We start from the raw sequence: 15,049 nt of genomic DNA, 5'->3' as shown, positions 1-15,049 counted from the left end.
GTTTATTTCTTCTGAGCATATAATAAACACATATTGTACATGTATAAATAGAGAGAAGGTTAGGAACTAGGGTTTGGTGTATCGCCCCATTGAGGAAAGAAAGAAGAAAATTTCCTATATTAAATTTGTTCCTTCCTACGCAAGTTTCTTGATTTCTTAAAAAAAAAAAGTTAATTCTCAAGCTATAATCAAAAATGGAAGTCGATGCAAGAATATTTCGAAGTCCATAATCAGAACCATACGTCAAACAAATAAAAACATGTATTTTAAACAGAACAACCATATTTTTGTCCTGACTCAGCATTATCTCATCTAAATTGTTTTGAACATCCATAGTTTGAATTCTAGTAAGATAAAATAATCATAATCCATGATTAAGATCTGGGGTTCCAATAAGAAGAATCGAGCTGAACAGGGTAAAGATCCCCTGTGTTGGTGTTGGTGCTGGTGTTTGATCTAGTCCAATCAGTCGTCGTAGTCGTAGTCGTTATCTCCTCTTCACCTATCATAGCGTAATGAGTATTTATTGCTCTCACGCCCTCTTCGTCCATTTTGCTTCCTTTACTAAACGAAGCTTCTATAAGCTTCTCAACATTCACTGTCGAATGACCTTCGAGCAAACTCACCACCGTCGACATTGACGGTCTATCTGCTGGAGCTGGACTGGTGCAGAGGATCCCGATCTGAATCATAGTCATTGCTTCTTGTCTATTGTATTCTGTTCCTAGCCTCGTATCCACTACTTCCAGAAGTTTGTTTTGCTCCCTTAGAATGTGTACCTGTGGAAAACAAATGAGTTTTCAGATCTATGAGTTTGGTTTAAGGTTTATTATTTAGGGTTTTGGAGGTGAAATGATGATATACCCAGTCAAGAAGGTAGAAGATTTCGGTTTTGGATCTTGAGCTTGTGTTGCTCTTTCCGTGAACGATTTCCAAAGCCACAACACCAAAACTGTAGACGTCAGCTTTATCTGTCAAATGGCCTCTCATTGCGTATTCTGGAGCCATGTATCCACTGCAAGAAATAATAAAAAGTTGCTTTGGCTTTAAGAAACAAATCACACAGAGTTTTGATTGATTGATATTGATATGTCTATATTTTGTCTCTCCTTAGCCTATTTTTATCATGCATTTAGCTAGGATAACTCATTGGTTCGCATCGTTTTCTAGTTTTTTCTATACACTTTGCACGTCTAGGTAGCTCTTGCATCATCCTTGCATACATTGTGCATTTTGGAGTATTTCAGGTATTTAGGAAACGTTGGAAGCTATTCTCGTCCGAGCCATGGTCACCATCTTCATTCTCGTCCGAGCCATGGTCACCATCTTCATTCTCGTCCGAGCCATGGTCACCATCTTCGTTTCGTCCGAGCCATGGTCACCATCTTCATTCTCGTCCGAGCCATGGTCACCATCTTTGTTTCGTCCGAGCCATGGTCACCATCTTCATTCTCGTCCGAGCCATGGTCACCATCTTCATTCTCGTCCGAGCCATGGTCACCATCTTCGTTTCGTCCAAGCCATGGTCACCATCTTCATTCTCGTCCGAGCCATGGTCACCATCTCCGTCTCGTCCGAGCCATTGTCACCATCTCCGTTCCGTCCGAGCTATCCGTCCAAGTCATGCTCCTCAGCCTTCCATCCGAGCTATGATGACATTGGATTCCATTCGACGCACATGGACTTGATCGCACATGTCGGGAAGAAAGACGTTTGGTTTCACATGCTTCAGGAGATTACCGAACCGACGCTTTACCTTGTCGTTTTAAGTTTTAGGGCTTTCCATGTTGGACTACTATATATACATTTTGTTAAGTCTTTGCGGAGACATCTTATCTTTTAATCTCGTTTTCGTTCCCAGAAGGTTTTTAACCTAGCATCCAAAACACGTTCTCAGACTTGTATTCCGATATCGTTGAGATTTATTGAGATTTTGCATTTGATTCCTTCTACAAAGTTGTTAATCTTATTTTTATCTATCTTATTATGCTTGATTCAATGATTTCGGTGTTTGCATCCTTGACTATGATTTTCGGATCTGAGTAGTGTGGTAGTTCCTGAGGATGGGATAGATTAGGTGGAGGATCTTAGGATGTAGAGTGTTTAAGCTTTGATTGTAAAATTCCCTTCTGGACTAGAGTTAGAATTACTTGTTTCTCTCTGATCAATTGGAACTAGGTTCGAGACATTTCCGCACCCAAAAGGTGTTTGATGAAATGTCTGACCAACTAGTGCCAGAGACTTACGTTCCTAGCCTAAGAGATTAGTTGTCTAGGATGTTTGTTGACACGAATGAACTTGTCTGTCATGCCTGCTCGACCACGTTTCTCTAGCGAGAGCTAGGTATGGAAGTGGTTGCGTCTGAGTAGCTTTTGCCAAGAGATTGGATTAGCTAAGTTGTGATGTTCATTGTTTAGGGATACTTTGCTTATGGTATGTTAAACACTCCTTAGACTAGAATACTCCACCGACATCAATTACCCCATCCTTAGGACTTCTTTCTTTCTGATTTTTATTACATTCCTGGAACTGTTTCGTTTGTTCATGCTTAGAATCGTTTGCGTTTTTATTCACTTTCGCTTCTTGTCATGCATTCTTGTTTCTTGTTCTGTGACTCATTTCCATTTCGCATTTTGATCATTCTAGGACTCTTAGATAAAAACACTCCTTGAATTGGCTTAACTTGTGATTCCTTGATTGCATCTTGATTGCTAGCAACATCCCATTTGGATTGACACCTTAAATACTACAACACTTAAGGTTAATTGAACCTGCTAGGAGACACAAAAATCTTAGTATCAATTTGGCGCCGTTGCCATTTGGGATTCGTATTGTTACATTTGAGATTTCAAGTTTTGCAAGATTAAGTTCTGTTACACTTATCATTCTGAGTACTGACTTGTTTTGGTTGTTTGCTTGTTTGTTTTGCATCTCAGGAACCTGTTGATTGCAACCTTGCATGCACACCAGATCAAGAGGGCATCAGAATCTCCTTCCTGTGATCGACGAAATCAACCGGTTGCAACGCCCACGACAAGCTCGTCAACCCGTTGAGCATCTCGCACACGTCACTATGGAACAACAGCATGAACCACATCAGGGACCGCGAAACATTGGTGCTGGGGATGCACCGAACACTCACACTCAACGTGCTGGAATCGTCCCTCCCGCCGTGCCGAACAACAACTTCGAGATCAAAAGTGGTCTGATTACCATGATCCAAGGAACCAAGTTTCACGGGTTGCCTATGGAGGATCCACTCGACCACTTGGACGAGTTCGACCGTCTTTGTGGTCTCACCAAGATCAACGGCGTGAGTGAGGATGGTTACAAGTTGCGCCTCTTCCCTTTCTCCCTGGGAGACAAGGCTCATCAATGGGAGAAAAACCTTCCCAAGGGCTCAATCACCACCTGGGATGGCTGCAAGAAGGCATTCTTGGCCAAGTTTTTCTCTAACTCCAGAACGGCACGTCTCAGGAATGAGATTTCCAGTTTCACTCAGAGGAGCTCAGAATCATTCTGTGAAGCCTGGGAGCGTTTCAAGGGTTACCACAGCCAGTGTCCACACCATGGTTTCAGCAACGAGTCACTGCTGAGCACTCTATACCGTGGTGTACTTCCAAAAATCCGCATGCTGCTTGACACTGCTTCCAACGGTAATTTCTTGAACAAAGAGGTTGAGGAAGGATGGCAATTGGTTGAGAATCTCGCCCAGTCAGACGGCAACTACAATGAGGATTATGACCGCACATTTCGCGGTGACGCTGGGTCTGAAGAGAAGTACAAGAAGGACCTCAAGAATGTAAATGAGAAGCTTGACCGTATCTTGCTGAGCCAGCAGAGGAGCGTCCACTTCGTCTCTGAGGACGACCCTTTCCAAGTTCCAGATGGGGAGGGTGAGCAGTCTGAAGCAATCAACTACGTACAGAATCAAGGTGGATACAACAAGGGTTATAACCCCTACAAGATGAACCCCAATTTGTCTTACCGGAGCACCAATGTTGCAAATCCACAAGATCAGGTGTACCCTCCTCAGCAGCAACAACAAGGTATGCAAAAGCCTTTTGTTCCTTACAATCAAGGATTCATGCCTAAGCAACAGTTCCAGCAAAGTTCTCACGCTCCTCCCGGACCACCACCTGGATTTTCACCACAACAAGTTCAACCTACTCAAGCTCCAGATCAAGAAATGAAGCACATGCTGCAACAACTTCTTCAAGGTCAAGCTAGTGGTTCTCTGGATACTGCTAAGAAGTTTGCTGAACTCAGTCAGCGGATGGAATTCTCTTACAATGATCTGAATGTCAAGTTTGAAGCTCTTAACTCCAAGATGAAATATATGGAAGGCAAGACTGTTTCTACTTCTACCCCAACAACTGGCCAACTACCTGGAAAAGCAGTTCAAAACCCCAAGGACTATGCTACTATGCATGCCATCACCACCCAAGCTGTAGATGTACGGCTCACTGAGGACACTGAGAGTTTAGATGGGGAGGATTTTCTTCAATATGAAGTTGAGATAAAGGATCCTGTCGAGGTGCTCAAGGATCCAATTGAGTCAGCCAAACAATCTGATCCTGAAGCTACTAAAGAACCCACTACTCCCAAGGATAAACCTGTGAGATTCATTCCTCCACCATACAAGCCACCTCTACCATTTCCAGTGAGGTTTAAGAAGCAGCTTACTGAGAAGTACAAAGCTCTGTTCGAAAACCAAGTCAAGGAGATTGAACTTAGGATGCCTTTGCTTGATGCATTTGCACTTGTGCCTCAATATCAACAGTTTTTAACTGACTTGGTAACCGAAAAGACCAAAGAGAAGGAGGAGATAGCTAAAGGAGCTCAAGCTAAGGCTCTGGAAGATGAGAGGGTAGGGCATGACATAGGTGGGGTTATTCATGAATGCAAGGCTGTCGTTCAGAAGATGATTATCCCAAAGAAGCTAGAGGACCCTGGTTCTTTCACCTTGCGTTGTTCTCTAGGTCCATTGACCTTCAAAAAGTGCCTATGTGACCTTGGTGCTTCAGTAAGCCTCATGCCACTCTCTGTAGCTCAGAGGCTAGGATTCAACGAATACAAGTCATGCAACCTCCGCTTAATATTGGCTGATAGGACTACTAGATTGCCTCATGGTCTATTAGAGAACCTGTCCATCAAAATTGGACAAGCTGAGATTCCTACTGACTTTGTTGTGCTGGAAATGGATGAAGAGCCTAAAGATCCACTAATCCTGGGAAGGCCTTTCTTAGCTACAGCTGGAGCAGTCATTGATGTAAAGAAGGGGATGATTGATCTCAATCTGGGTAACAGCTTCAAGATGAAGTTTGATATCAAGGATTCTAAGAAGAAACCAACTATTGATGGACAGACCTTCGTGATTGAAGAGAAAGATCAGAAATCTGGGTTTGGCATCTTTGAGGATGTGAATGAGGCAGAAGCAGAGGTTTTGGTAACCAAAGAGAAAACTCAAAGTGTCACTCGAACATTCTCCAACTCGAGTGCAGTCGTTACCCTCCCTACGCGTCGAGACATACTTCCTAATCACCAACCGAAAGAGACAAGTCCTCCCGCGCTTGACAGTTTATCTGAACCCCAAACAACCAAGATTTTAAGGGATACAGTGGCGGAGTTAACAGCCACGTTGGAGGAGATGAGAGGGCAAATCATGCAGCTCCAAGATAAAGTTAAAATCTCTTCTCCAAGAAAAGCAAGACAGAGGTTGGGGATAATGAAGAAGAGAAGATCTTTTCTTCTTGAACCTGGGCAGAATGCTAAAGAGTATATGGTTAGACAAGACATTCTAGAGGGGTCTACAAAACTCGACTCGACCGACACCGGCACATCACGCTCGCGACTCGACCTTCCCGACTGCCTCACTCGAGCTGCTGTTCTCGCTGTTCCGAACCGACAAATTGAGCCGACATTCCCAACAGCCTCAATCGAGCCACATTCCGACTTCCTCTCTCGAGCCACTCACGACACCCGCTCGAGCCCACATCTGGGCATGCACGGAGTTGAGCAGCAGATCAAACATCAAGGGGATTATCAGCCTGCAGAGGTGGTTGTGCTAGTATCAGATCATGGCGAGTCCAGAGTCGACGACATGCAGTGTGACGAGCAGCCGAACATGTATCAGAACACGCAAGCGGTTGAGCAGCACGTCGACCAAACCACTGAGGACACCCCTGCGGATCCAGAACAAGGTGAAGGACAAAGTCAATATAACGCTCCTCCTTGGGCGAGTTCAGACTCCTTTTTCTACTACTGAGGTACTTCGACCTTCCCTTTGTACATACCATTTCATTCCTGCATTGTTTCTGTTGTGATTCTTAAATCCTCCTCCAAATTTTTCTTACACAGGAGACTGCGTAATTTAAGTTTGAGGGAGGGTTTGAGATGATGTATTTAATGTTGTGTTCTGTGATTCTTATTTTAATTTTTGCATCATATCATATTTGAGTTTGCATCCATCTATTGCATTAAAAAAAAAAAAGAAAAAAAAATGAAAATTTCCACAAAAACAGAGTGTTCATGTAGTTTTGCACTTGCATACTAGGATTGAGTCTATGTTTATTCATATAGGGTTGTTGCATTTAGCATAGGGGTTTATGATGATTGTAACCTTGTTAGCATGCTGGATTCAATAGGATAGGATCAAGGCCCTTGTTCTTAGTTCTTTGATGCTTGTTGATTGAACCTGAAAAGTTAAGATTGAAGCATGTTTTGAATTGATATCATTCCCTATCTACTTGAACCTAATCCTGACTTGCAATTATCCTGTTATGCATTGAAGTTGAACTCATGGATACCATATACATACTTGGATTGTCTTTCACATTTTTACCACCCTTGTCAATCCAAGTAGCTGATTCCCATCTTTGGAACAGTTCCCCGCACCCTTAACCAACCGTTCTTCCAAGCCAATTGTATTTTTGAGTGTCAGGTCTTTTTCCGAGTTGAGCTTGTTAGAAAGTGTTAGGTTCTAACCGACAAGAGTAGGATCCTGTGTAGTTCTAGTTCGCGTTATCCGGACTAGTAGGACTAGGTGAGAACTCGATTTTGGGTATTGGGTATAGATTTGTGCAGAAGAGTGAAGTGTAAAAAGAAAGTAAAAGGGAGAAAGTCTTTAGGAGGGGGATGTGTTTTCAAGGTTTACAAGTCTAGTAAAGGATTTGGGTTGAGCAAAACAATGAGTTATTGGTTCTGGGCATAAAACGAAAAGATTAGACAAAGGAAAGAAAGTAAAAATGCTTATGATGTCTAGAGTCCTTAGAAGAAAAGAAAAAGAACCATAGTGATAATAAAGATTTCCCAATCTGCTAGAATGATAATAAGTGAACTTCCCCTAAGACCAAGTATAAAGAGTGAAAGAATGGGTTTGAGATGATGTTTCTGATGAAGGGTAGAGATAGGACCAACTTCGGTTTGGAATGTTCTTTGGGTAGACAGGACGCTGCTCTTGTATGTATCAGTTGGTTTCAACCTTTAGCCTTCTCTTAAGCTCAACTCATTTTTGTGAGAGAACCTTGTCATGTATTGATGAAACCACTCGAGAAGGAGACCATCTAAGTCTCCAACCCTTCACCCTAGCCAAATGAGTTCAACGACATTGCTTAGCTTGATTCACGGTTCTCTGTTAATGAATGTTAAAGGGAATGATTGATAGGATTGCATGTGTAAAAAAAAATATAGAGTTCTTTCACCATGCATCATAGAACTAAAAACAAGGACCTTGATTCTAACTATTTTATTTAGCATGTTTTAGGTTCTGAGACCCCATCTTCACACCTCTTCTCCATACTCTATTCTTGATTGTTTGCTTGAGGGCAAGCAAAGAGTAAGCTTGGGGGAGTTGATATGTCTATATTTTGTCTCTCCTTAGCCTATTTTTATCATGCATTTAGCTAGGATAACTCATTGGTTCGCATCGTTTTCTAGTTTTTTCTATACACTTTGCACGTCTAGGTAGCTCTTGCATCATCCTTGCATACATTGTGCATTTTGGAGTATTTCAGGTATTTAGGAAACGTTGGAAGCTATTCTCGTCCGAGCCATGGTCACCATCTTCATTCTCGTCCGAGCCATGGTCACCATCTTCATTCTCGTCCGAGCCATGGTCACCATCTTCGTTTCGTCCGAGCCATGGTCACCATCTTCATTCTCGTCCGAGCCATGGTCACCATCTTTGTTTCGTCCGAGCCATGGTCACCATCTTCATTCTCGTCCGAGCCATGGTCACCATCTTCATTCTCGTCCGAGCCATGGTCACCATCTTCGTTTCGTCCAAGCCATGGTCACCATCTTCATTCTCGTCTGAGCCATGGTCACCATCTCCGTCTCGTCCGAGCCATTGTCACCATCTCCGTTCCGTCCGAGCTATCCGTCCAAGTCATGCTCCTCAGCCTTCCATCCGAGCTATGATGACATTGGATTCCATTCGACGCACATGGACTTGATCGCACATGTCGGGAAGAAAGACGTTTGGTTTCACATGCTTCAGGAGATTACCGAACCGACGCTTTACCTTGTCGTTTTAAGTTTTAGGGCTTTCCATGTTGGACTACTATATATACATTTTGTTAAGTCTTTGCGGAGACATCTTATCTTTTAATCTCGTTTTCGTTCCCAGAAGGTTTTTAACCTAGCATCCAAAACACGTTCTCAGACTTGTATTCCGATATCGTTGAGATTTATTGAGATTTTGCATTTGATTCCTTCTACAAAGTTGTTAATCTTATTTTTATCTATCTTATTATGCTTGATTCAATGATTTCGGTGTTTGCATCCTTGACTATGATTTTCGGATCTGAGTAGTGTGGTAGTTCCTGAGGATGGGATAGATTAGGTGGAGGATCTTAGGATGTAGAGTGTTTAAGCTTTGATTGTAAAATTCCCTTCTGGACTAGAGTTAGAATTACTTGTTTCTCTCTGATCAATTGGAACTAGGTTCGAGACATTTCCGCACCCAAAAGGTGTTTGATGAAATGTCTGACCAACTAGTGCCAGAGACTTACGTTCCTAGCCTAAGAGATTAGTTGTCTAGGATGTTTGTTGACACGAATGAACTTGTCTGTCATGCCTGCTCGACCACGTTTCTCTAGCGAGAGCTAGGTATGGAAGTGGTTGCGTCTGAGTAGCTTTTGCCAAGAGATTGGATTAGCTAAGTTGTGATGTTCATTGTTTAGGGATACTTTGCTTATGGTATGTTAAACACTCCTTAGACTAGAATACTCCACCGACATCAATTACCCCATCCTTAGGACTTCTTTCTTTCTGATTTTTATTACATTCCTGGAACTGTTTCGTTTGTTCATGCTTAGAATCGTTTGCGTTTTTATTCACTTTCGCTTCTTGTCATGCATTCTTGTTTCTTGTTCTGTGACTCATTTCCATTTCGCATTTTGATCATTCTAGGACTCTTAGATAAAAACACTCCTTGAATTGGCTTAACTTGTGATTCCTTGATTGCATCTTGATTGCTAGCAACATCCCATTTGGATTGACACCTTAAATACTACAACACTTAAGGTTAATTGAACCTGCTAGGAGACACAAAAATCTTAGTATCAGATATGTAACTCAAACTCACTATGTTCCGGCGATTCTTGTGCTGATGTGTGTGTTTTCTTCTTCATCAAGCTTAGCAAGACCGAAATCAGAAATCTTTGGGTTTAGTTCCTTGTCAAGCAAGACATTAGTGGCTTTGATATCTCTGTGTACTATCTTGAGTCTTGATTCCTCGTGGAGATAAGCTAGTCCTCTTGCTATCCCCATGCAAATCATCTGCCTCGTTGGCCAATTTAGTTGTATCCGAGTCTCTTGAGGACCTTAAAATTTGATAGAAACAAAAACAATTTCTTGAGCAAAAAAAATGGATGGTATAGAACGTTTAAACTTTTAAGGTATATAAAGTGTTTTAAAAGGGATGCCTAACCAAAAAGAGCTTGTGCGAGACTGTTGTTTTCCAAGTACTCGTAAACTAGCAAGAGTTGATCACCTTCAACGCAACATCCATATAATTTAACCAAATGCGGATGCTGTAGTGCCGAAATCATACCAATCTCGTTCAAAAACTCTCGATTCCCCTGTTTTGATTTTGATGATAGTTGTTTCACCGCAATCACGGTTCCATCAGTCAACACTCCCTGTATTCATACAATGGACAAAACCTTAAACGTCATATATCACACAACAATGACATTTTTTCATTTTAATTTATGATGCTAACCTTGTGTACAGGACCAAAACCCCCTTCTCCTATCTTGTTTGCGGGATTAAAGTTATCTGTGGCAACTTTGATTTGCCTCAGTGAGAACGAACTGATCTGGAAGTCTAATTTCTTGAAATCTGAGGTGAAGAAACAAGTTTGAGTTTAGGAAGAAACGAAGAGACAAGACTCAAAAATGAATTATAATGTTAGAAAAAAAAAACTATTTTAGCAAGTCTTTGTATGTACCTTTTTCCATCTGAGTCTTGGGTCTCAAGCAGCCTCTCCACCATAAAATACTGCCTATTAAAAGCACAAGAAACACCGTCGAAGTAATTACACTACCAACCACTATACCAACAGCTGATCTTCCACGACCAGCTTCGGTGCCAGGTTCCTTTGGTGGGATGAAATCTACATAAAGGTCATAGGAAATAAAGTCAAGAGACAAAAACACTCAGATAAATTTAAAATCTTTTCGGGTTTGAAAAGTTTACTTGGATCTACCGACACAGCCGATATGAGAGAACCATAGACACCTTTTACAGGAATACCTTGAGTTCCTTTCGCAGCCCATTGTAATCTTATCTCCAACTTCCCATTTGTAATCATAAGAAAAAATTTCTTAATCACAATCTTACCAACACCTTTTGCCTCATCTACAATATTGAAATCCTTAATCTCAAGTTTACCCTGCACATTATCACACCATGCAATTGAATAATAAGTATAATTACAATCTTCCAGACATTTAGGTAAACATGTTTGATCAAAATATACCTGAATGTATATGTCGAAAAATCGTCGTCCCGTGTTGCTTTCATTAAACATAATTTCAGCAAAATGAAGATTAACCGTATAGTTTCCATTCCCAAGACACAACGCGTAGTATGTGAGGGAAATGGCTGAGAGACGGGCATGTGTATAAAGCATAGAATCAGGTATCTTAAGCACTGATGAATTCTTGGACCAAAATGTTTTCCCATCGTCAGACCCATCATCACCCAAGAAGTGTCCCGTATTGCTAGCTACCCAACCGTTTCTACTATCATAGAAACCCGGTGTGTCCCATGTGTCAGCGTCATACTTAGTCCCGTTGATTGTTATATCGTTACCACCACAATTTATATAAAGGCCATAGAAAGCTGAGAACAGATGATTAATTAATAACCGAATACAAAATCAGATGTGCAAGTACATAGATTTAGGCGATATCGATATTCGATATAGCTTCAAAGACTTACTTTTAGGACATATATAGTTACTCAGACATGTAACACTTGAGCTGTAGCAAAACGTAATGTAATATCAACATTTCTAGTGAGTGTTATATTATATAGACCTAAGGCTTATAAAAATAATGAGAAATATTTACGTGTTATTTGCTACCAAAGGGCTGGTACTAGAAAACATATTCCTGCAAATAAAAAAAGAACAAAGGAACCAACCGTAAGCTTTATAGCGAATTTGAAGGCATGAGAACATTAAAATGTTTATTGTTCTTCTTACACGGATTTTTGTTGACATTCTTGGGTTCTAGTATCTTTGGAGAAGTTATTGTAAGAAATATCACTGCAAGAAATTAAAAGATACAATATAACCAAAAAACGTTACTTCTCCTGTTATATATCACTAGTCACTACATAGAAATATATGTGAATAAAACATACATATTGTCTCCTTTGTCTACCATCCAACTTGGCACTTCCCCATTTAACATGTTACTTGTAAGATATCTGAAAGGTTGCAAAACAAATGTCAGCGCAATGGAAACATAACTCCATAGAAATAGTTGAATTAAAGAAACAAAAGAAAGATAGAGAAGAGCAGCATACATATTGTCTACATTTGAAAGAGAAGCATATCCATTGGGGATGGGTCCACTCAGCTTGTTAAAACTAAGATCTCTACACAAGAGTCTCACAATGTCAGCTTAAATTCCTTTTTCATTTTTCGGTAATTTGACATTATACTTGCCAAAGAAGAAAGATAATACTAACAAATTCTTAAAGGATGTAAACGTTCCAAGATACTCAGGTAAGTCTCCTGTAAGGTTGCAGTTCCTAAGAACCCTGCGAGGAGAAATGGTAGTTAGCTAATTGAAGGTAGGAAGAAACCCATTACCTAATATGTTTACTCTTAGGCTCAAACTCACAATGTCTTCATCGATGTCATATTTTGTAGCAGGGGAAATGGAGATTCAGGTCCGGCCAAGTCACTGATTTTCCTACAAAATGTAAAATGTAGAAAATATTTAATATACATCACTGAAGGTGATTCAGTCCATGAAAGGCGAAAATTAACGAATTCCCAACACTCAAAAGTTTAATTTGTGTACTTACAAGTTTGATAACTTTTTCAGAGGACCAATGGCACTAGGAATGGGTCCAACTAAACCACTTGCTTGTATAACCCTGATTAGAAGCATAACAAATATTTCAATCCTTTATAAGTAACAAATACCAATATGAAAAATACAAAAGAAAAATCATATTACGTTGAAAGTATATTGCTTACAGTTTCCCAAGTTTTGTCCAGTTCTGGATGAAATCTGGTATAGTACCAGTGAACTGGTTGTCACTTATACGGCTATAAATCAAAGAGAAAACATATACTTTTAGTTTAAAAGTTAGAATCTCCATGGAAACATATGATTTATAAAAAAAAGAAAAAAACAGAGGAGTAACTTACAAATCAGTCAATGAAGTAAGTTTGGCGAATGTACTTGGGATTTCCCCGGTCAAGTAGTTGGAGCTAAGAAGGCTACAAAGAGATTAAATAGTCTCAAGTCTCAACATAAGGAAAGACTTTATGCATGGAACGTTTTCAGTGAACCTTGGCAAAACGTTCTTACAGTTTTTTAAGGTTCCGTAGATTCCCGAGCTCTGGAGGTAATGTTCCGGAGAGTTGGTTGTATTCCAAGACACTAAACCAAATGATTCAGAAACAAAGAATAATAATATAAGATATTTTGATCTGAAAAACTGTTGAGGAGAGGTATCAAAGAAGTGTACTTACAGACTTTTAAGGTTCGTAAAGTTTCCAAATTCTTTCGGGATTGGACCACTTATCCGGTTACCAAGTAGTGAGCTACAATTTTCATAATCCAATGAAGATACTCAATCAAATCAATCTATAGTGTATATATATGAACATAGATAAGCTTATACATACATGTTGACAAGTGGCAAAGCTCCCCATTCTGGAGGAATGGAACCGTTGAGAAAGTTTCTAGACAGATCACTGATCAAAAGAAAGAAGAGTGTGTGACAGTTGAAGTGAGTAGCGGTAGATATTGTAATAACATGAACTTGCAAGGGGTAATTAGTGAATATATATGCTAGCTGCTTACATCTCTTGTAGGAAAGGAAGTCCTGAAAACTCTGTTGGAAGAGAACCTTGAAGGTTTTGTCCCATGAGAACTCTGTCACAAAATGAAGGTCAATTACGTTTTCGACCCAATACCATGCAGACACGTATGTGTGACACGTCGAAAAAGGTCTGGAAATGGTATTAAGCTGTAGAATATTTTATTGAATGTGACTAGTTAACCTATAATTTGATTAGGAAATGGTATAAAATATTATTAATAACTTATTTTGCTGTCGAAAGAAAATGTCATTAAGAATATTGTTACTCGATCTTTTCTTGTTCTTGTAAAATCTTCGAAGATATTAGCACGAATATGGTGAAATCGAAGCCAAGTCTTAGAGGTAGTGGTATTCTACGAAACAAAACTTAAAAAGTGTGGTATTATTAAGAATTGTCCAAAAACAAAATCGAACGTACATGCTGGTTACATGGCAAACGGAGGAAGAGCAGTTACAAGTAACGACGTCTTCGTGACCTTCGGCGGGGCTAGGATTTCTCCAACCGCCTTGAGATGAAGCGACGTCGCAAGGATCCACATTGAATTTCCAATTATCATTCTTCAACGCTTTTGCTGCACCTTTTAAAGCCTCGACTGCAAAATTCAAATTTAAAGAGAACCAAAACCAAGAATCATTAATTACACCGCGACTCAAACATAATCGTTATATATATCCATACATACCTTCTTCTTTGGGTAATGTTGCACATGATGCGAAACCGTAGAGGATAAGAGAGACGACCAAAGACGGGAAGACAAGTATTCTATTGTACGACATTTAAACGTAGGAGAGTTTAGAAGATCTGACTCAAAAACTGATATTCAATTCAAGATTTGTTGTTGTTGTTCTCTTTATATTGAAAAAAAAAATTATATAGTGAAGACATTAAGAAATGAAGACAACTACGTCAACATTATAAAACTAACACTATATGTAATATTTTTTCCCTTTTTCTTTTATTTAATAATAATTTAATTGACAGTTATGATTTCACTTTCCTGCTTGCATAAACATATCTGAATAAAAAAAAATAGAATCATCCAAACGTTCCAACATATATATTATTATATTTCTTCCACTTGAAGGCGCAAGATCGATGATGCCCACTTCAAGAACACTTACAACATAACAATATAACATTATATATTTGCTATCTACCCGATGAGATGATTGTTACAGAAAATGATTAGTTAGCTCTATTTAAAGATTTTAAAAGCATAGTGTCTTTTTATATACTGACAATATATCTTAATCAAAGATTAATTACTTAATCGAATGAGGACAATGAGAATGGTTATGGCACGATCTGCTATAGTCGTGTTTGACATTATCAAAATTTAGAACCCTTTTATATTTTTAGTTTACTTTTTTTCTCTTTGTAACACAAACCCTTCCGTCAAGCAATAATGCTTAAGTGGGCTTTTGTGTAGAGACTGGCCCAGATTACCTTATAAATATTCTAATTGGACCA

At 39.7% G+C, this 15,049-nt stretch overlaps 2 protein-coding genes and 1 non-coding gene across 4 annotated transcripts; 1 reads left to right on the top strand and 2 right to left on the bottom strand.

Annotated features, from left to right (window-relative positions):
• Nucleotides 1-171: 171 nt before the first annotated feature.
• On the bottom strand, nt 172-14,422 carry LOC104716041 (putative leucine-rich repeat receptor-like serine/threonine-protein kinase At3g14840). 2 transcript variants are annotated; one of them, XM_087466944.1, is made up of 24 exons: nt 14,262-14,422; nt 13,997-14,171; nt 13,560-13,631; nt 13,382-13,450; nt 13,226-13,297; nt 13,062-13,133; nt 12,899-12,970; nt 12,725-12,796; nt 12,550-12,621; nt 12,363-12,434; nt 12,208-12,279; nt 12,043-12,114; nt 11,878-11,943; nt 11,717-11,779; nt 11,583-11,624; nt 11,452-11,492; nt 10,988-11,352; nt 10,705-10,900; nt 10,457-10,621; nt 10,229-10,347; nt 9,935-10,145; nt 9,590-9,827; nt 865-1,015; nt 172-779 (listed from the first exon to the last, which is right to left on the bottom strand). In XM_087466944.1, the coding sequence occupies exons 1-24, from the start codon at nt 14,353-14,355 to the stop codon at nt 375-377; spliced, it is 3,048 nt and encodes a 1,015-aa protein (XP_087323070.1). In that variant the 5' UTR covers nt 14,356-14,422; the 3' UTR covers nt 172-374. The 2 variants fall into 2 exon arrangements, with proteins under 2 accessions (XP_087323070.1, XP_010431689.2); XM_010433387.2 differs by lacking the exons at nt 172-779; nt 865-1,015 and adding an exon at nt 9,218-9,514 and having other exon boundaries at nt 14,262-14,414.
• On the top strand, nt 1,092-6,503 carry LOC147939376 (uncharacterized). The gene is made up of 2 exons (XM_087466943.1): nt 1,092-6,269; nt 6,361-6,503. The coding sequence occupies exon 1, from the start codon at nt 2,960-2,962 to the stop codon at nt 6,266-6,268; it is 3,309 nt and encodes a 1,102-aa protein (XP_087323069.1). The 5' UTR covers nt 1,092-2,959; the 3' UTR covers nt 6,269; nt 6,361-6,503.
• Nucleotides 3,470-3,576, bottom strand: LOC147939377 (small nucleolar RNA R71). Its single transcript, XR_015567558.1, has one exon. It is a non-coding gene; the product is annotated as a small nucleolar RNA R71 (small nucleolar RNA).
• Nucleotides 14,423-15,049: the final 627 nt, after the last annotated feature.

This window comes from Camelina sativa, chromosome 9, assembly GCF_030686135.1.
Source record: "Camelina sativa cultivar CO46 ecotype springtype chromosome 9, ASM3068613v1".
Classification (NCBI taxonomy): domain Eukaryota; kingdom Viridiplantae; phylum Streptophyta; class Magnoliopsida; order Brassicales; family Brassicaceae; genus Camelina; species Camelina sativa.
The sequence above is the reverse complement of the archived record's forward strand: the minus strand, read 5'-3'. Positions and strand labels throughout refer to the sequence as shown.

Bases quoted from the DNA above. Each gene is read 5' to 3' on its own strand.
- LOC147939376 (XM_087466943.1), top strand. From the start codon at position 2,960: ATGCACACCAGATCAAGAGGGCATCAGAATCTCCTTCCTGTGATCGAC.
- LOC104716041 (XM_087466944.1), bottom strand. From the start codon at position 14,355: ATGTCGTACAATAGAATACTTGTCTTCCCGTCTTTGGTCGTCTCTCTT. The intron at 12,622-12,724 runs GTAAGCAATATA...GCTTCTAATCAG, and splicing joins TGGACAAAACTTGGGAAACT to GGTTATACAAGCAAGTGGTT. The intron at 10,348-10,456 runs GTACATACAAAG...TCTTCACCTCAG, and splicing joins CAAGACTCAGATGGAAAAAG to ATTTCAAGAAATTAGACTTC.